This window comes from Macaca thibetana, chromosome 4, assembly GCF_024542745.1.
Source record: "Macaca thibetana thibetana isolate TM-01 chromosome 4, ASM2454274v1, whole genome shotgun sequence".
In the NCBI taxonomy this organism is placed as follows: Eukaryota; Metazoa; Chordata; class Mammalia; order Primates; family Cercopithecidae; genus Macaca; species Macaca thibetana.
The window spans coordinates 164,483,925-164,505,231 of NC_065581.1; the positions used below are offsets into that span (position 1 = coordinate 164,483,925).

At 41.0% G+C, this 21,307-nt stretch overlaps 1 protein-coding gene and 1 pseudogene across 2 annotated transcripts; both read right to left on the bottom strand.

The window, feature by feature from the left end:
• Positions 1 to 1,321: 1,321 nt before the first annotated feature.
• MPC1 (mitochondrial pyruvate carrier 1) lies at positions 1,322 to 20,873 on the bottom strand. The gene is made up of 5 exons (XM_050789417.1): positions 20,745 to 20,873; positions 19,188 to 19,191; positions 3,196 to 3,292; positions 2,376 to 2,508; positions 1,322 to 1,856 (listed from the first exon to the last, which is right to left on the bottom strand). The coding sequence occupies exons 1-5, from the start codon at positions 20,813 to 20,815 to the stop codon at positions 1,832 to 1,834; spliced, it is 330 nt and encodes a 109-aa protein (XP_050645374.1). The 5' UTR covers positions 20,816 to 20,873; the 3' UTR covers positions 1,322 to 1,831.
• On the bottom strand, positions 3,895 to 19,932 carry LOC126953766 (keratin, type II cytoskeletal 8-like; annotated as a pseudogene). Its single transcript, XR_007725352.1, has one exon. The product of XR_007725352.1 is annotated as a keratin, type II cytoskeletal 8-like (transcript).
• Positions 20,874 to 21,307: the final 434 nt, after the last annotated feature.

Consider the following 21,307-nt stretch of genomic DNA (forward strand, 5'->3'; position numbering starts at 1 on the left):
CAAAAATTAGTCGGGTATGGTGACGCATGCCTGTAATCCCAGCTACTTGGGAGGCTGAGGCAGAAGAATCACTTGAACCCAGGAGGTGGAGGTTGCGGTGAGCTGTGATTGCGCCACTGCACTCCAGCCTGGGCCACAGAGCGAGACCCTGTCTCAAAAAAAAAAAAAAAAAAAAAAAAAAGGTGACAGAATATGGACCCTTGAGGGAGACTGCACCTCACAGACTTCCCCTCTGCTCAGCATGGGCTTCCCTGCTGCCCTCATCTGCCACCACACAGAGAATGGGAATGGGCTTCCCTGCTGCCCTCATCTGCCACCACACAGAGAATGGGAATGGGCTTCCCTGCTGCCCTCATCTGCCACCACACAGAGAATGGGAATGGGCTTCCCTGCTGCCCTCATCTGCCACCACACAGAGAATGGGAATGGGCTTCCCTGCTGCCCTCATCTGCCACCACACAGAGAATGGGAATGGGCTTCCCTGCTGCCCTCATCTGCCACCACACAGAGAATGGGAATGGGCTTCCCTGCTGCCCTCATCTGCCACCACACAGAGAATGGGAATGGGCTTCCCTGCTGCCCTCATCTGCCACCACACAGAGAATGGGAATGGGCTTCCCTGCTGCCCTCATCTGCCACCACACAGAGAATGGGAATGGGCTTCCCTGCTGCCCTCATCTGCCACCACACAGAGAATGGGAATGGGCTTCCCTGCTGCCCTCATCTGCCACCACACAGAGAATGGGAAACTAATCAGATTCAAGTTGGATTTTTTTTAAACCCTAAGTTAACTGTATAATGTGAAATAAGAAGTCAGGACTATGCTCTTAGGATGTTTTCAGTCATTTGGTCAGACTTCTCTGGAGCAGCTCCTAGTTAATGGCTCCATCCCTCCCCTGAAAGTTGATTCCTCCATCCGAGCACCTAATCTTGTGCTGGACCACAGGATCAGCCCATTCCTGTGGGACTGCAGTCTCAACAGCTTTCTTGGGAAAGCAGCACAATTCTTAGATCACCACAAGAATCACCTGTGCAACCTTTTACAGATGGAGAAAGAGAAGCCCAGAACACTCACGTGACTGGCCTGAGTCTCAGTGACTGAGGGGCATTTCTATTAATAACACTTGCCCATAAGAGAAAGAACGCATTCTGCGTAGCTGGACTGTCGATGCTTTCCAGAAAACACTGGCCTTCCAGCTCTGCATTTCCTCCAGCCATCTTCATAGTTTTCAAGGAGTTCCATTTTCACCTATAATTGTCTTTTCATATACACTGTTCTGCAGTTTCCTACGGAATGCAGCAAGATATTTAATCATACTCATTTAACAAATATTTAAATCATTTATTGCCATTAAGTTACAGCATCTCAATATACACACTGCATGGAAATACACAGATAACATTTTTAAACAGTGGGGACAAGATTTTAGGTACATGGCCAGCTGTTGGTTGTCTTGTGGTCATTAAAGACAATGTCAAGAATTAGGAGTACTTAAGTGCTGGTAGTTACAAATTTTGTTCTCTTCAGTTTTTCATTAAGTAAATTCTAATAGATAATATACATATTACTGCAGAAAAAACCATCATCAGAAATTATTAAATTAATTGCATATTTTGAGCTACTCTTTAAGGAAAGAAGTAAAATATTTAATACTTGTAAGGCAGCAGAGAGTTGGTTTAGAGACTCTCAGCTATGTCTATAAAAATAGAATGGTTAGTAAAAATAGCATTCAGTGTATTTTCCTTAGTGAGGCTATTTATAATGAAATCTGTGACTCAGCAGCAGCTGGCAATGCTGTCCCTTCAAGACCTTGTTCTTCATTTTCCATTGTTATGCAGATGCCTTTTTAGTCATCCTGGAAAGAAACAAAAAGAAAAATTCAATGAGAAACAAAATTTCAATGCCAATCGCAAGGGCTTTGGATAGCTTTAAAAAGACATTTTTACATAATATTTATTTCAACTTCCAGCTTAAAAAACAGTAATATAGGCTGGGTATCCCTCATCTGAAATGCTTAGGCCCAGACATGTTTCAGATTTTTTCAGATTTTGGAATAACTGGATTATACCAGTTGAGCATCCCTAAACTGAAAATCCAAAATCTGAAATGCTCCAATGAGCACTTCTTTTGAGTGTCATGTTGGCACTCCAAAAGTTTCATATTTTGGAGCATTTCAGATTTCTGGATTTGGGATGCTCAGCCTGTATCCTACTTCATGTTAACTTGCATGTTTTATTAAGTGGTTTCCCCAACTGCTAAAGCACATCTATACACACTCCAGTCCCCAAGTACTCCCTCAGACGAGAGTTTAGTTTCATTCACCCCAATTCCTCAAATTCCTGAAAAGAAAGTAGCTAAATTGAAATCTGCTTACTCGTATTTGATAAGCCGCCCTCCCTGGATGAGCTGGGCTACTTCATTTGTTGCGTGGCATGCAAACAGAAGCCAGTTCCGAGGCTGTACCTTGTAGGCAAATCTCATGAATGCCAAAGAATAGCAACAGAGGGCTGCCAAAAATAGCAGAGCAAAGATAATCAATAACTTAGAAACTGAGAGAGTTGATAGGACCACAGAGATGAACAGTTCCATTGCCTTGATCAAAAAAGAACCTCTTCTGCGAAAGCCTTTGACAGATAAAAGTTGTTACTTAAATGCCTGTATGAATAGGAAGCTCATAAAAAATTTTACTGTACTGCTATGCATTTTTGTTAATTATTTAAACATTTAAGGAACATATTTCAGAGCAAGAGTAGGCTGAAATTCATTCCAGCCACTTTTTCTTTTATCTTCTAGAGTTGCTTATAATCCATTCATTATCGGAAATAATTATTTATTCCCTCCACAACAGTTTTATGTTCAAATATCAGGGTTTCAAGTAAGTTTAATAACACTTTCCCCCCAAAAAGTTCACAATATAAATCATTAGAGTGACTATTAGAATGATTAAGATGACACATTCTTCAGTTGGTTGTGCTAAATCTGAAAGGCAAATAAGATGTTACTACTTCCTAGATAAATATTTCTAATTAATCTTGTTTCTTACTCACATGGAGAAGTAACACTCTTCCATGCCATCACATTCTGTATGTGACTTTCTAATAGTGACTGTAACATCTGGTGCTACAATCTTGAAATGCAAGCAGGCACTCTACTATGTTGAAAGTCCTCCCAATTATCGAAATCTGCATTCTTACCAAATGTCATCCGCCCACTGATAATCTCTGGAGACTTTTTCATGTCATTGATGGCAGCAATGGGAAGACCCCAGTTGGCTACCGGGCCCCAGAAGTGCTACAAAAAATGAGAGGAAAAGAATGAAGAGAGGAAAAAGTTAAGACAGAACTATAAATAGCTGAAATTTTCCTTACTTTAAATAACCATGTGAAACCCGTGAAAACAAATCTTCGTTTCCATTTTGCAGGTTTACTGGGTTAATTGATGGTTAACATTCAGGTATTGGATTGTCCAAGTGTTCCCATAGGAATCAGCAGTTCTTACAGGTGAGCCCAGAGCTAGAAAGGGTTTGGCAGCTTCCCAAGATCCCTACTGGTTTCCATACTACAACCAAGTCGTCTCTGATTGTCCCATTTAGAAAATTTAAAAATAAGATTAACTTCTTACACAATTCATTGTTGCTATAATTCAAACCCTGTTAGAACTATTCTCCATAATTTTTATGTTTAAATCTATCCACACTCCTTTTCCCAAATTTTCATTAGGATATTTGTTAATAATTCTTAAAATGCAGACCATAAATTGGGTACTTTTCTGAAGAAAGAAGCTTAATAAGAGAATAAATTGTTTTTCAGCTCATATGAGCTATTCTAAGTTAAAAGAACTTGGAAATCAATACCCAGGACCCCAGACACTAAGAAATTAAGATTGGAAAGTACTTTTGACATAATAGCAAAAACTTACATTAATATTAAAGAAATGAACCAATAGTTTTTCATTCTACAACTACACTCATTCAAGGATACCAAAGTGAAGTTGTCTGTGTTTGACAGCAGCCACAATCAATTTTAGAGGCTGAAATAAAACAAGGTTTGTGGCTTTTGTTCATTAAATGAAAAATTGTTTCATTAATTTAGAATTTGGAAGTAATATTTCCAAATCTGAAAGAAACCACATCTTGTTGGCTAAACACTCCTTTTAGTTATCCCAACACTAAAGAGTAAAAACAGTCTTTGCTTGACTTCTGCCTATCATAATGTTTAGGTTAAATTCAGACTGTTAAATACATTTCTAGACTTTGCTTCTATTATTGACGAGGGGTTAAAATACAAAAATTCCCTAAAAAGTGGTAAACCAAGGGAAATATAAGAAAAATAAATGAGAATTAGATTTGGCATAATAGAGTATTTTAAAATGTTTACTTAACTTGTAAGCCACAAGGTCATTGAAATAACTATAAAAGGTCAAAGTTCCCATATAGCCATCACAATAAGTATTTCAGGGTTTAACATGTGAGTTATAAACTCTGTAAATTAGGCACAATTGGTTTAAAGAATCTTGAGATTCTGGGCTGGCTAATTAGTCCTCTTGCGTTCAGACTAGATATTATCTAAGATACTCACTATTGCAACTTTCACTTAATTTCTTACATTTAGATGAGGTGGCTAGTGGCTCGCAAATTGGACAGCACGACTTTAGAGGAAATGTTTCTTTGAAAATGACAAGTTGGGTTGGGTGCAGTGGCTCACACCTGTAATCCCAACACTTTGGGAGGCCAAGGCGGGTGGATCATGAGGTCAGGAGTTCAAGACTAGCCTGGCCAACATGATAAAACCCTGTGTCTACTAAAAATACAAAAATTAGCTGGGTGTTGTGGCAGGTGCCTGTAATCCCAGCTACTTGGGAGCCTGAGGCAGAGAATTGCTTGAACCTGGGAGGTAGAGGTTGCAGTGAGCTGAGATTGCACCACTGCACTCCAGCCTGGGCAACAGAGACTCTGTCCAAAAAAAAAAAAAAAATGACAAGATGACAAGTTGGAGAGAAGTGCACTCCTGCAGAATTCTATTAACAATGACCTTTAATTTCTTATATTTAGATGAGATATGGCCAGTTTTCTTTTTTCCTTATTCCCCAGACTCTTTTAAGGGAGAGTATCTATCTCTCCCTTACCTACTTCTTTTCCTACCTGTCCTGTTATTTGGTGTCACTTCATTTTTCACCTCTCTATTATTCCATAGTGATCTTCCTTTTCTTCCTGTTTTGACCAGGCCTTTCTCCACTTGGTCTATTTTCATCTCCTTTTCCATTTACTCTCTTTCCATTCCTCTGCACTATATGGTGGTGTTGCTGTCTACTTTATCATGCATGAACCCAGGGCTGTGACAAAGCCTGAAGAGTTATTCTAAGAGGGGCATATAAACCAGTTTCTCTACCACCAGTTGTGAATGTGTCTTCTTTCATAGGTGAGGGTAAAGCAGAAATGGACAATGGAATAAATCTAAACCTAAAGTAGCCCTGGGAGATTCCTGGCTAAGTGACGGTATTAAAAGTTTAAGTGTGGGCTGGGCGTGGTGGCTCACACCTGTAATCCCAGTACTTTGGAAGGCTGAGGCAGGCGCATCATGAGGTCAAGAGTTCGAGACCAGCCTGACCAATATGGTGAAACCCCATCTCTACTAAAAATACAAAAATTAGCTGGGTGTGGTAACTCACGCCTGTAATCCCAGCTACTTGGGTGGCTGAGACAGGAGAATCACTTGAACCCATGAGGCAGAGGTTGCAGCCAAGATCGTACCACTGCACTCTAGCCTGGGCAACAGAGCAAGACTCCATCTCAAAAAATAAAAATAAAAAACTAAAATAAAAAGTTTAAGTGTGATGAGTGTTAGGTTATAGGAAACAGAGTTCTGCAAGTTAAGAACTATATATACACTTATGACAGTAAATGTTGAGCTATACTGAAAATATATTAAGAAGAATACAAAAGGTAAAGACAATTTTAACACTAGTTTGCCAAAATATCTAACCTTAGAAAGTTTATAATGCATCTTTTCTATCTAGTACATGATTCTAGTTCTCTCTTCCCTTTTTTAGAATATGATTGATTTATGCTCTGTCAGATATTCAGCAATTTTGAGAAAAATAAGGAACTTTATTAAAATTCAAAAAGAAATTAACATATGTTGGATTAAACATTTTACTTCATTATAATTCTTAATTGTGCTGAAAAGAAAGTTCCAACAGAATTGCACACCACCACTTCCTGCGTGAAATCAAGCCATGGAAATGAACTCTACCCTACAGGAAAAAATCATCCCACCTTTCTTTTCCTGCTTTCTCTTTTTCTTTCTCTGTTTCCTTTCATCGTTGCCAGGCTCCACTGTGACTGTTATCAATGAAGTAATTATATGCTTGTTTCTAAAAACAGGAGTAGGGAGCAGCCCCAGGAGCATGGCTCTCACAGAGCTCGTGTCTAGGCTCCCTAGGACAGGCCAGGGTGCAGTAGGCACCCTTCGCAACCTGCCAGCCATGGCGACTAGAGAGGCTCTCACAAGTAAAGGACACTAAGTCTGTTGTCCATAACTCTGTTAATGCAGAAAGTCTGCAAAAGCCTGAAATGGATGGAAATAATTTTCTTACCGTACTATTTTGTGAAGAGTCACCGAAGTTCAGACAGGAGAGACATGGGGAAAAAAAAAATCAAATGATTTTGGTCTTATTAGGTTACTGCAACCTCACACCTGTATTCAAATTTCAGTAACAGGACTACAATGTTAACAGTACATTCTTTCATTATTTTTAAAAGATCAAGTAATATCATTTCTACTAAGAACTTTGACTTAATGAAATTAGATCTTAATTTTATGGAAAGTAAGTGCAATCCGTAGAGCAGAACTATCCAGTAGAAATATAATGCAAGGCACAAATACAAGCCACATATGTAATTTAAAACTTCTAGAAGCCACATTAAAAAAAGTAAAAAGAAGGCCATGCACAGTGGCTTATGCCTGTAATCCCAGCACTTTGGGAGGCTAAGGCAGGAGGATTGCTTGAGGCCAGGAGTTCACTATTAATCTGGGCAACATAGTGAGACCCCATCTATACACAAATATATTTTAAAAATTAGCTGGGCATGGATGGTTTGTGCCTCCAGAGGATTGTTTGAGCCCAGGAGTTCAAGTCTGCAGTGAGGTATGATCACACCACTGTATTCCAGCCTGGGCAACAGAGCAAGACCTCGTCTGGAAAAAAAAAGAAAAGTAGAAAAGTAAAAAGAAACCACAGAAATTACTTGTATTAATAGTTTACTTAATCCACATGTATGCAAAAAAAATTTTAATTTCAAAATGTAACCAATAAAAACTATTCATTAGAACTTTTACATGCTTTTTCATACAATTCTTTGAACTCTAGTGTGTATTTTACACTTACAGCACATCTCAGCTTGAACTAGTCACATTTCAAGTGCTCAGTAGCCATCTGTGGCTAGTGGCTCTCAAACTGGACAGCACAGCTTTCGAGGAAATATTTCCTTAAAAGTGCCAAGTTGGAGAGAACCATACTGCTGCAGAATTCTATTAACAATGAAACTTTCCCTTCTTCTTACTAACACATTGCATCAGAATGTGAACCCCTGGAGGAATGTATTTTTTGTTACTACTGGACTACTTAAAGTAGTGCCTGGCATTTAAATTAGAATTTAAAAAATACCTGTTGAATGAATGAATGAATAGTAAAAATGTCAGTGCTGTTTTCCAGAATGTTAAACTTAAAAATACACCAAAAACTTATATTGAGTTACTTTTATTTCTGAAATAGCAATTTCTCTTGCCAGGATATACCTGAGCTCTTCTCTTAGGGCAAAATCTCAAAGTTGAGCTACTGAAGGAGTTATTGAAATAAAATAATAAAATTGAGCAGTACAGCAGGGGGAAAAATGAAATAAAATCCTTTATAAACACACGCAAGTCCAAAGAATTCTACTAGTTGTTTTGTTTTAGAGAGCACAGAGATTATAATATGTAACATGAAAATAATCGTTGATGGTGCCAATAATACAGTAGTCCCCCTTATCCTCAGAGGATGCATTCTAAGACCTCCAGTGGATGCCTGAAACCATGGATAATACGGAACCCTATATATACTATGTCTTTCTCCTATACATACATACCTATGATAATGTTTAATTTATAAATTAGGCAGAGTAAGAGATTGACAACAATTACTAACAATAAAACAGAACAATTATAACAATAAACTGATATAAAAATTTTGAGAATGTGGTCGCTTTCTCTTTCAAAATATTGTAATATTTTCTTGGACCACAACTGGCCTTAAGTGACTGAAACTACAGAAGGCGAAACTGCAGATGAGAGGGTCCTACTGTGTGCTTCAGATAGGTTATATTATGAAATGTATATCATTCATATATAATTATATATACAAATGTAATTATCCAAATTATATTTCACACCAAGTGCAAACTGACCACAATGCTTTATAGCAGAGAGATTGATAACCTTACTGGATCAGACAGCACAATCTAGCTAGAACGGTCACCTACAGCATTGCTCTCCTTAAAATACCTTTGTCAGTATCTGAACACTGGCCCTTTAGATAACTATGAATAACCAAGGGCACATTTCTTCCTTATAAAAATATTTTAAAGGATGTAGTACTTACAATGTAAAGTTTCAACTTGGACATAACTTAGTTTTTCCTTTAGGACTCTCTCCTTAAATCATACAACAGCTCAATTATACCCTATTTTACAACAGAAGACCTTAGTATAGATTACAAATGTATGAGAATAAGGGAGAATTACCTTCTGCCTTCATACCCTGCTCAATTCAAAAGTCCTACATGAATATAATCACATTAATTACTGTAAAACAATCTGAGAGTAAAGTCAGTTTAAATATGTCTGTTAAATACAAAACACTACAACTCATCATCCCTCAATTCTAAATCAGGACTTTCTAGAATGCATGAATCAATGACTCAATCAAAATATCTGAAAAGCATATTTGTGCAGAACCAAATTAGAAAAAAAAAAAATGCTTCCAAATATGTATTATTACCTGTTTCAAAAAAAAAGATAAATTTATAAGCCACATATAAACTGCAATTTGGGGACAGTAATGCAAAACCATTTAGAAAATATTCTTGATTTTCTCTTTATTTGGTATGCTGCCTTTATTTTCAGTAAAAAAGCAAACAAACACAAAACTCATAGATTTTCTTGGGTTCACTTATGATTTTCAATTCTCATGGAGGAGAAACTGTATTCCAGTTAAAAATTAAGTATTCCGTTTTTTAAAAAAATAAACTTTATTTTTCAGAGAAGTTTTAGGTTCACAGTAAAATTGAACCCAAGTACCTCCCATATACACCCAGTCCCAAAACATGCACGCACTCTCCCATTATCTACATCTGCCGCCATGGTGTATTTATCATAATCACGAAACTTACATTGACACAGGATTGTTACCCAAAGTCCATATCTACATTAGGGTTCACTGTTAGTGCTGTACATCCTGTGGGTTCGGACAAACATATAATACCATGCATCCATCATTACAGTGTCTTACAGTAGTTTCACTCTCTAAAAGTCCTCTGTGCTCCACCTGAACCCTCACAACCACTGATCTTTCGACTGTCTCTGTAATTTTGCCTTTTCCAGAACGTCATGTAGTTGGAATCAGGTAGTATGCAGCCTTTTCAGACTGGTTTCTTTCATGCAGTAATATGTATTGAAGTTTCCCTCATGTCTTTTCATGGTTTCATAGCTCATGTTTTAGTGCTGAATAATATTCCATTGTCTGGATGTACCACAATTTATTTTGCCATTCACCTGCCAAAGGACATCTTGTTTGCTTCCAAGTTTCGGCAATTATGAATAAAACCTCTATAAAAATCCACATGCAGGTTTTTGTGTGGACATAAGTGTTCAACTCCTAGGGGTAAGTACCAAGGAGTATGTAAGAAACTGCCAAACTGTTTTCCAAAGTGGCTGTATGATTTTGCATTCCCACCAGCAATGAATGAGAGTTCCTGTTGATTCATATCCTCATCAGCATTTGCTTTAGTCAGCGTTCTGCCTTTTGGCCTTTCTGATAGATATTTAGTGGTATCTCGTTTTAATTTGCATTTCCCTGATGACATATGATGTAGAACAGTGGTGTCCAATCTTTTGGCAGAGCATATTTTCATATGCTTATTTGCCATCTGAACACGGTGAGGTATCTGTTTAGGACTTCAGCCCATTTTTAATTGAGCTCCTTTCTTATTATTGAGTTTTGTTTTTGTGGTTTTTGCTGGCTTGTTTTGAGAGGGAGTCTTGCTCTGTTGCCCAGGATGGAGTGCAGTGGCATGATCTTGGCTGACTGCAATCTCCACCTCCCAGGTTCAAGTGATTCTCCTGCCTCAGCCTCCCAAGTAGCTGGGATTACAGGCACCCGTCACCACACCTGGCTAATTTCTGTATTTTAGTAGAGAATTAGGTAGAGGTTTCACCATGTTGGCTAGGCTGGTCTCAAACCCTTGACCTCAAGTGACCTGCCTGCCTTGGCCTCCCAAAGTGCTGGGATTACAGGCGTGAGCCACCACACCTGGCCTTATCATTAAGTTCTTTGTATATTTTGGAAAAGTCCTTTATCAGTTATGTCCTCTGCACATATTTTCTCCTATCTTTTCATTCTCTTGACAGCATCTTTCACAGAGCAAAACTTTTTAATTTTTACGAAGTCCAGCTTATCAATTATTTCTGGGATCATGCCTTTGATCTTGTATCAGAAAAACTGATCATCAAACCCAAAGTAATTTAGATTTTCTCCTAAATTATCTGCTAGGAGTTTTATAGTTTGTGATGTACATTTAGGTCTGTGATCCTTTTTGAGTGAATTTTTGTAAATAGTATAAGGTTTGTGTCTACATTCGTTTCTTCTTCTTATTTTTTTTGCAATTGCATGTCCAGTTGTTCCAGCACTATTTGTTGAAAAGACTGTCTTTGCTACATTGTTTTGCCTTTGCTCCTTTGTCAAAATTTAGTTGATTTTGTTTATGTAGGTCTACTTCTGGGCATTTCATTTTGTTCCATTGATTGATCTGTCTATTCCTTTGCCCATACCACACTGTCTGGATTACTGGGGCTCTACAGTAAGTTTTAAAGTTAGGTAATGTCAGTCCTCCAACTTTGTTCTTCTCCTCCAATACTGTGTTGGCTGTTTTCAGGTTTACTGCCCTGTCCATTTAAACTCCAAAATCTGTGTGTTGATATCCACAGAATAACGTGCTGAGACTTTAACTTTCACCTATTCACTTAACAAATGTACTTTATGGCTTCTCTTTGGCATATTCAAAGTAGTCTTGTACATCACTAGTCTTGTACTTTGGGGCCATCATTAAATAAAATAAGAGTTACTTGAACAGAAGCACTGCAATACCACGACAATTTGACAAATGAGATGGCTAAGTGACTAGGTGGCATGACTAAGTGACTAACAAGTAGGTAGCATCTACAGCATACAGATGGTGGACGAAGGAATGGTTCATGTTTCAAGAAGGACAAAGTGGGATGGCATGAGATTTCATCACGCTACTCAGAATGACACAAAATTTACAATTTATGAATTGGTTGTTCCTGGAACTTTCCACTTAGTATTTTCAGACCTTAGTTGGCCACAAGCAACTGAAACTGCAGAAAGCAAACTGTGGATAAGGTGGGTGGAGAGCTACTGTATTTCCTTTCTTCTGCTTATTTTCATTCTAATTTGCTTTTTTTGTTGTTGTTTTTTATTTTTTAGTTTTGTAAGGTGGAGGCTTAGATGATTGATTTTAGAACCTTCTTGTTTTCTAACATATGCATCCAATGCTATAATTTCTCTCTAATCACTGCTTTAACTGTATCCCACAAATTCTGACAAGTTGTGTTTGCACTTTTATTTACTTCAAAATATTAAAAAATTTATCTTGACATTTCTTCTTTGATCCAGAGTTATTTAGAAGTGTGCTGTTTAATCTCCAAGTATCGGGGATTTTCTAGCTATCTTTCTGTTAGTGACTTCTAGTTTAATTCCAAAGCACACACCATATGATTTCTAGTCTTTTAAATTGGTAAAGATGTGTTCTATTCTCCAGAATATAATTTATCTTGGTGAGTGTTCCATGTGAGCTTGAGAAGAATGTGTATTCTGCTGCTGTTACATGTAGCAGTCTACTGAGGTTCATCATATCCAGCTGTTGATTCATTGTTTTGTTGAGTTAAATTATGTCCGTACTGATTTTCTGCCTGCTGGGTCTATTTATGATGGAGGGGTGAAATCTCCAATTATATTAGTGGATTCATCATTTTTTCTTGCAATTCTATCAGTTTTTGCCTCATGTGTTTTAATGCTCTAATGGTGCATACACATTAAAGATTGTTACCTGTATTAGGGCTCTCCACAGAGACAGAACTAATAGAAGATGTAGAAGATGTATAGCTATAGATACATATACACGTACATGTGTATATATGTATAATTGTTAATGGAAATTGGCTTATGCTGTTATAGAAGTAATAAGTCTCATAAGCTGGAGAATCAGTAAAGCCAGCGCTGTAACTCAGTCTGAATCCAAAGGCCTGAGAACTAGGGGAGCCAATGGTGTAACTCAGTCCGAGGCTAAAGGCCCTGAGAACCTGAAGGGCCACTGGTGTAAATCTTAGAGTTCAAAAGCCCAATAACCTAGTGTTCTGATGTCTGATGGCAGAAGAAAATGGATGTCCAAGCTCCAGAGGAGAAAGCAAATTGTCTGTTCTCTACCTTTCTGTTACTAGGGCCCTCAACAGATTGAATGATGCCCACTTACATGGGTGAGGGCACATCTTTACTCAGTCTACTGATTCAAATGCCAATCTCTTCCAGAAACACCTGCATAAACATACCCAGAAATAATGTTTTACCATCTAGCTGGGTATCTGTTAACCCAGGAAAGCTGACACCTAAAATTAACCATTGCATATGTCTTTTTGGAGAATTTATCCCATTATCATATGTAATGTCTCTCTTTATCCCTGGTAATTTTCCTTGCTCTGAACTATGCTCCATCTATAGCTACCAATGCCTTTTCTTGATTAATGTTAACATGGTACACCTATCTCTATTTAATCTAGATGTGTATTTACACTTAAAGTGGGTTTCTTGTAGACAATGTATATTCAGTCTTATTTTTTGATCCACTCGTACAATATGTCTTTTAATTGGTACTTTTAGTCTACTGATATTCAAAGTATTGATATAGTTTTATTACTATTTACCATATTTGTTACTGTTTTCTATTTGTTGTCCTTGTTCTTTGTTCTTTTTTTGCCTTCCATTCTTTTTCTGCCTTTTATGGTTTTAAATGAGCATTTTGTATGATGCTATTTTCCCTTCTTTCCAAAAATAACAATTATTATTATTATTTTTTTTTTTTTTTGAGACAGTCTCGCTCTGTTGGCCATGCTGGAATGCAGTGGCACGATCTTGGCTCACTGCAATCTCCATCTCCCAGGCTCAAGCAATTCTCCTGCCTCAGCCTCCAAAGTAGCTGGGATTACAGGCATGTGCCACCACGGCCAGCTAATTTTTATATTTTCAGTAGAGATGGGGTTTCACCATGTTGGCCAGGCTGGTCTCGAACTCCAGACCTTCGGCCAGTTATAATTATTTTTAAAAATTTTTCACTGGGTGTGGTGGATTGTAAGGACTCCCCAGCCTTGTGGAACTGTAAGTCCATTAAACCTCTTTTTCTTCCAAGTCTTGGGTATGTCTTTATAAGCAGTGTGAAAAGGGACTAAAACAGGTGGGTCTCCTGTTCCCTGTGCAGCCCTGCACAGCAGCCTCTCCAACAGGCTCTGGGGCAGCCCCAGGGTGGGTAGACTGGGTGGGGCTGCTGTGGCCCTTCACTTGGGCAGGACATCAGAGGATTTGAACACCAGCTTCCCATCACGGGTCTTGATCTTCTTCACAGCCACAGCCCTGAAGGAGCTGGTACAGCTGAAGGAGCTGGCTCCAGCCCCTGCCAGAACCAAAGCTGGAGCCCAGGCCATAGGTGAGGCCAGGGCTTGTTAAGTTCCTGTAGGCCGAGCTCAGCTCATCTGCATAGCCACTGGTGGTCTTCATATGGATACTCATGTTCTGCATCCCAGACTCCAGCCAGCTCTCCTCACCCTCCAGAGCTTCCTGTAGGTGACAATCTCGATGTCCAGGGCAAGCTTGACATTCATCAGCTCCTGGTACTCATGCAGAGGCCACACCATGTCCTTCTTGGTCTGCTGTAGGGCAGCCTCCAGCTCAGAAAGCTTGGCATTGGCATCCTTAATGGTTAGCTCCCAGTGCGGCCTGGCATCTGAGATGGTGGCCTCCAGGGAAGCCCTCTGGCCTTTAAGGCCCTCAATCTCAGCCTGGAGCCAGCTGATGTTCCGGTTCATCTTGGAGATCTCAGTCTTTGTACAACGCAGGTCATCCCATGATTCCAGGCCAGCGTCTGCAGCTTCTCATACTTGATCTGGTACATGTTCTCAGCCTTGGCCCGGCTCCGGTTGGCAGTCTCCTCATACTGGGCCTTGACCTCAGCAATGATGCTGACCACGTCCAGGGAGCAGCTGTTGTCCAAGGACAGCACCACTGATGTGTCCAAGATCTGGGACTGCAGCTCCCGGATCTCCTCTTCACAAAGCTGCCTAAGGAAGTTGATCTCATCAGTCAGCCCTTCCAGGTGAGACTCCAGCTCTACGTTGTTCACATAAGCGTCATCCACATCCTTCTTGATGAGAACAAATTCATTCTCCAGCTCTGTACGGTTATTGATCTCATTTTTGTACTTGTTCTTGAAGTTCCCTACCATCTCCTGCGTGTTGCCAAGCTCCGCCTCCAGCTTCTCCTGGCCCAGAGTGTCCAGCTGCCACAGAAGGCTGTTGAAGTCACTCTCGAACATGTTGTCCATGTTGCTCTGAGCCATCTTCTGCTGCTGCAGGAGGCTCCACTTGGTTCCCAGCATCTTGTTCTGCTGCTCCATGAACTGCACCTTGTCGATGAAGGAGGCAAAGTTGTTGTTGAGGGTCTCAATCTGCTCCTTCTTCTGGGTGCACATGGCCTGAATGTTGGGGTCCACTTCCAGCTTAAGGTGGCTCAGCAGGTTCTGGTTAACTGTGACGACTGTGATGCCTCCCCTACTCCTGGCCCCGCCACAGCCTCCAGCCAGACCCATGCCAGCGCCCAGGCCACCCTGGAAGCTGCTGCTGCTGCCCACTCGGGAGACAATCAAAGAGCTGATGCAGGCCCTGGGCCTGCTCATGTAGGAGCAACTGCTGAAGGGCCGGGGGCCAGAGGTAAACATCCTGTAGGGCTTCTGGGTCACCCTGATGGACATGGTGGAGGCAGAAATGGAGGCAGGCAGGTTGAACGAGGAGGAGATTTGAAAAGGAGCAGAGGACCTGCTTTTAGGTCAGTCTCTAATTTTTCCAAAATTACGGTAATGTTAGCTTTCTCTGAAAGTACTGAGAGGAATTTAGGTAATTTATAACTTACTTATGTAGTACTAAAAGGATCCAACTGACAGCCTAGCATAGTATATTTCTAACATTATTCAAAGTAAAATGGGATAAAATTTTGATATATTCTAGATCATAATTCTACAGTTTGCTGAAATTTATTCTTACCAAATTTTGTCTAGTTTTCTAGTTCAAATTAAAATGAAGGAGGGTTTTAACAATTAGAATTTGTGATATTCAGCTATATTTAGCAAGCCAAAAGTCAGCTGAATGACAGTAAAGACCTTTGTGACTGGACTATCCAGATATTAAGAGACTCTTATGGCCAGTCTTGCTTCGACATTTACAGCTTCATTCAATTTCTGAAAGTCAATTATATGGCAGGGAAGTGCTCAAAGAGTCCAAGGACCAGGTGTGAAAAGCAGTTTGACAGAGAAAAGGGAGACATATGCAGGAAAACATGGAGCACAAAAATATCTAAAACCTTCTTTTCAAAACCGTTTCTACGCATTATTATTTTCCTTTAAATCCCAAGTTGACATTTCTGTTTTAGCTTCATAAGTTTGGTATCCAGAGGTTCTGAAGTTATCTGTTTGGTTCAGATATCAGCCTTCTCATGTGGCAAATGAAGCACTGGAATTTCTAAGGCCCGTTCCGACTCTAAAATTCCACAAGTTTGGGAAAGATTCCCTTTTACTCTACTGCAACTTCTCACCTGGGTAGTAAGTATAAATTCTGAAAGCTTTCCTGGAGACTCAGAAGTTAAAATTAATTTAGAATACCTCATTAACTTGAGAATATTCAATGCAAACATCCCACTAACCAGATTCATAAGCATGCTAAATGATTAACTGATTTTAAAGCACTCTATGATCTAGTTTCTTCTTAAGAAAACATCCTCTGCACACATATACAAATACATATGTGTGTGTGTGGGGGGGGGTATCCATTCACCTTTACTGTAATATACACAACTTGAGAAGAGGAATCAGTCTCTAGAATAAAGCTGCACAGACCTTGATTGAGTTAATCATTAAAATATATGTCCTACCTCAAAACTTTTTTGCTTATTCTGATTTATTCTTCTTAACCAGAAATCCAGGAAGGAGAATGAGAGAAGAGGAAAAGCAAATAAAAGCTCTCTTTCTTTATTCTGTCAATAAGAAAGGTGAGGGAATCGTTTCTTAAGAAAAAGGTATTGGAATAGAGACCCAGGAAGTTCTTGGTTCAAGATACTAATCAAGGTAAGTAAGAATAGATAGAAGAAAGTACCAAAAAGAGAGTACCAGAAATCCTGGGGATTAAACATGCAATATTAGTTACAATAAAAAATAAATTCAACACTTACTTTTGTCAAGTGCTATATACTATGTCATTAAACAGCTACCAAAGCACAAAAGCGAAACAATTTGCCCAAGCTCACAAAGCTGGAAAGCAAGAGTTGGGCTTCAAATCCATCATTCAGACTCATCACCTAGGTTTAACAGTACTATTATCACAACTAACAATTTCCAATAATTATTTAATATTATTTAATACTGAGATCCTATTTAAGTGTTCTGTTATCCCAGTAATGCCTTTTCCAGCTGTTTTTTCACACCAGGCCCAATCAAAGTCCACACATTGCCTTTGGTTCTTAGGTGTCCTAAGTGAGAGCCGGTTTCATAAACTCTTTCAGTTAAAAAAAAAAAAAAAAAAAAATCATCATTTAAAATACACGTGGATGGGTTGGGCATAGTGGTTCATGCCTATAATCCCAGAGCTTTGGGCCAAGATGGGAGGACTGCTTGAGGCTAGGAGTTCAAGAACAGCCTGGTCAACATAGCAAGGTCCCATCTCTACAAAAAAACAAAAAACAAAAAACTAACCAGGTATGATTGTGCACACCTGTAGCCCTAGCTACTTGGGAGGCTGAGGCAGGAGGCTCACTTAAGCCCAGGAGTGGGTGGTTACAGTGAGCTATGATCATGCCATTGCACTCCAGCCTGGGTGACAGAGTAACACCCTGTCTCTAAATAAATAAATACACTTGGAAATTCAGTTTAGTAAGAATGTTCAATTTGATTCATAAAACATGATTGAAATAAAATTTATAATCTGTGTAAAATATTATTTTAAATTTATGCTGAAAAATTCAATTAATTTTTAAAATTCTAAAACAGCTTTAGTTGAGAAAACCTCTAGACCCCTTCAGAAGGCTACAAAAAGAATGCGGAGCATGCAAAGTATGTACAACAGGCAACTGATGAAGTAAAAAGAGGAAGGGATAGAACCTTGTTTCTGATTAGAAGAGAGATATAATTACGTTTTCTGCTTTATATTTTATTCTCCTTTGCTAAAGAAAAGCCGGGCTGTAAGCAAAAAGCTTGGAAGAACAAATAGGAAGTACTTCCCTCTGATATGTTCTAGGAAGAAAGGTTTCTCTTTCTAGGGGAGGAAACACTAAAATAAAAAGCTGGTCAGAGTTTTGATACCTGACCTCAAACTGGCCCTCAATCACTGTTTGGCAGACCTAGCATGAATTCCCACTGCTGCCAAGAATGGCAGGGAAAACAGGTCAGCTGAATGTTTCACACACGTGTTCACCTTTCAAAAATAATTTCAGTTCAAGATCATAGAGCTTTATAGCTCACACAAGATTTTAACTTTCTAAATAAATATAAACTTTACAAAGTGTTTTTGCTTACAAAAACAGAAGGATATAATAAAATGTAGAGTGATTTGGAGTTTCCTAGTATTTTCACATCCCTTATCCAATTTAATTTTCTTGATAACCCAAAAAGAGCATTATCATTAAACCCATTTGATGGGCAAATAAAGTCTGCTGGGATCAACTTGCTGGGGATCCTGGACTATGAGTCATTCTTCTGAATCCTAGTCTGGTGCTCTACCAGGCAACACTGTTCTGAGTAATGCAGTTCTCTTCTTTTCCTTATTTAGTCAAAGTATAATTGAATTAAATACTGGAGAAAGTACAAAAATTTAAAGCTACATAAAATTAATTTTAGAAAAGAAGGTTAGATGATATACTGAAGTATCCTTTTGAAAAGCCTGGCTCTTGGAAACCCATCTAGTAGAAGAAAATATAACACTTAGAAAAGCAGAGCTCTCTTCCTTGAAAATATATTTAACAAATTCTTCCTATGTAATAAAACTGTTAGGGCCAGGCATGGTGGCTTACACCTGTTAACCCCAGCACTTTGGGAGGCCGAGGTGGGCGGATCACCTGAGGTCGAGAGTTTGAGACCAGCCTGACCAACATGGAAAAACCCGGTTTCTACTAAAAATACAAAATTAGCCGGGCTTGGTGGCGCATGCTTGTAATCCCAGCTACTTGGGGCTAAGGCAGGAAAATAACTTGAACCCAGGAGGCAGTGGTTTGGATGAGCCAAAGTAGCACCACTGCACTCCAGCCTGGGCATCAAGAGTGAAACTCCGTCTCAAAAAAAAAAAAAAAAGAAAAAAGAAAAGAAAACTGTTAGGTAATTATCACCATAATTTTTATATAGCTAGGTGTCAAAACTGTATTTTTAATTTTACCATCCAATGTTATCTTTAGCTGTAACTATTAGGAAGGTTCATTATACAAGATATTAGTAAAAAGCTAAAATTCAAAGCTGTAAAGAAACTTAAGTCCAAGGATTAAGAGCATATCCTCAGATTGCTACTTTGTTCACATTTTTACTACCATGAATCTGATAAATTGCTGTGCTCCACAGTACTAAATATCCATCTTAATCATAGTTCGATTTAAGCATAGAAATGTCTTTTTTTTAAAGTCAGAAGTGAAGCTTCCGTTTACAACTTTACCATACGGCACACTGAATTATTTTCCCTACCCTAGTGCTCTATAAAAGTAGAAGTAAAAAGTATTAGCAATAAAATTCAGGATTTAAAACTTATTTATTGCTAAAATCAAGTTGCCTTCATACTATACCTTTTGGATGGTTATAACAGGATTTATTCCTCCTCAGCTTTCATCTCTTTACCTCTTGACCACACTATTAACTACTGAAAATAAAACGCAGCTGTACACTTACCTTGGTTTTAAAATCATTCACTGAAAAACTAAAATACTCCTAAATAACCTAAAACTGCTTCAAAGTTATATTCAATATTTTGAAATAAAAGCAAGCGCCTCAAGATTAGAGGTGCAAATAAATTATAGCGTATTTTCAGGCTTTCCAACCGCGAATGCTCCTTGTTTCTAATTGGAAAGGAGTTAACAGAAAATAGAACAAGAAGAAAAAGGTACGTCCTTAGAGACACATCACTTTACTTTGGATGACAGAATTTCGTATATAAAAACATCTTAAATTGTACTTCCTCCCAAGCTTAAAGTCCTTATAATGAGAAAATCGAAAGGCGAACCCAAGGCCAGCACATTTTATTTACGTTGTCCCAGAAGCGCGCTGGGTGCACCCGAAGCTCCGCTCCAACAGCGCCGCGCCGCGCTCTCAGCAGCGCCTCCCGCTGGCGTCTCCCCAACCCACGCCCAGGTCGCGGCCTCTAGCACACCTGGACCGATGCAGGTGACCGGCGACCCACTCCGAGGATCTGGTAGAAACCGGCCAGGAGACCACTCCCGCGCAAAGGAGCGAGCCACTGGCACCTGGCCTGGAGGGACATTCCCCCACTGCCAACCATGCTAGAGGAACCAGCCTCTGTCACCCTTGCCGGGAGAGGCGTCTCCACGGTCACCCTGCCCTGAGGGGCGCCCACTGTCACCCCTGCCGAGAGAGGCGTCCCCATTGTCACCATGTCCTGAGGGGCGCCCACTGTCACTTTCGTCCCTCCCGGTCCCCACTGCCACTCTGGCCGGGAAGGGCGTCCACTGTTATTCCTACCAGGAGAGGCGTCCCCGTTGTCACCCTGGCCAAGAGGGACGCCCACCGTCACCCGCTCCCTGAAGGGCACCCAATGTCACCCCTGCTTTCAGGGGCGCCCACTGTCACCGTGCCGGGAGAGGACACTGTCACTCACGCCCTGAGGGGCGCCCACTGTCACCCTGCCGGCAGAGGACACCCACTGTCACCCCCACCCTGAAAGGCGCCCACTGTCAACGGCTCTCTACGCCGTCCGCTTCGCGGCGTGGGGGTCCGGGAGGGATCTAGGTAGGGGCCCCCTGACAAGCGCACCCTCTCGCCTGGGCCCGGGCCCACCCGCTGCCCGGGGCCACCGCGTCCTCGCGGCCGCCCTTGTCGCGGACTGCACGGGTCGCAGCCTCCTGGGCGCCCCTCCGGGTTGCCGGGTCCGGCCTCCGGCGCTCGTCACCTCATGAGGTAGTCCCGGAAATCCTTGCTTCGGACATAGTCCGCCGCTTTCCGCACCAGCGCGCCAGCCATGGCTGTGCCGACACCAGACCCCGAGTGGACACCGCCGCTGCTGCCGCTTCCCAGAGCCAATGACACCCAGGCCAACCCCTCGGCGGCCGACGGCAAGCTAGCTCTGGGGCCCGCCTCACGACACCCCGCCACGCCTTACGGCCGTGCCGCGCCGCCCGGCTCTCGGCCAATGACAGGGCGCAGGGCCGGAGATGGTGGCGCGGACTGGCTGGCTCGTGCCGCACACCTCCTTCCCGCCCTCTGTGGCGCACGGGGGCGGGGCCCGCTGCCGTAAAACGGCTGGGGCAGGGCTGGGGCTGACAGGGGGTTGCTAGGCTCCAGCGGCTCCCGGCCCGCGGGGGCGTGGAGGTGACATCTCTCTGGCCCGCAGGGCTGTGGGCGCCCTGCCGAGCGTCGCGCGGTCTTGGGGCCCCCTGCAGTGGGGACCCTGCGGCGCAGCGCGCGGTGGGACTAGCTGGGTTCCCCCGGCGCCCAGGGCCTATGTCTGCGCGG

What these genes read in the sequence shown, in the direction of transcription:
- MPC1 (XM_050789417.1), bottom strand. Translation starts at nt 20,815, where the DNA reads ATGGCTGGCGCGCTGGTGCGGAAAGCGGCGGACTATGTCCGAAGCAAG. An exon ending in CAGTGGGCGGATGACATTTG is followed by an intron (nt 2,509 to 3,195) that starts GTAAGAATGCAG and finishes TATTTTTGGCAG; the next exon opens with CCCTCTGTTGCTATTCTTTG. An exon ending in GGGCGGCTTATCAAATACGA is followed by an intron (nt 1,857 to 2,375) that starts GTAAGCAGATTT and finishes GTTTCTTTCCAG; the next exon opens with GATGACTAAAAAGGCATCTG.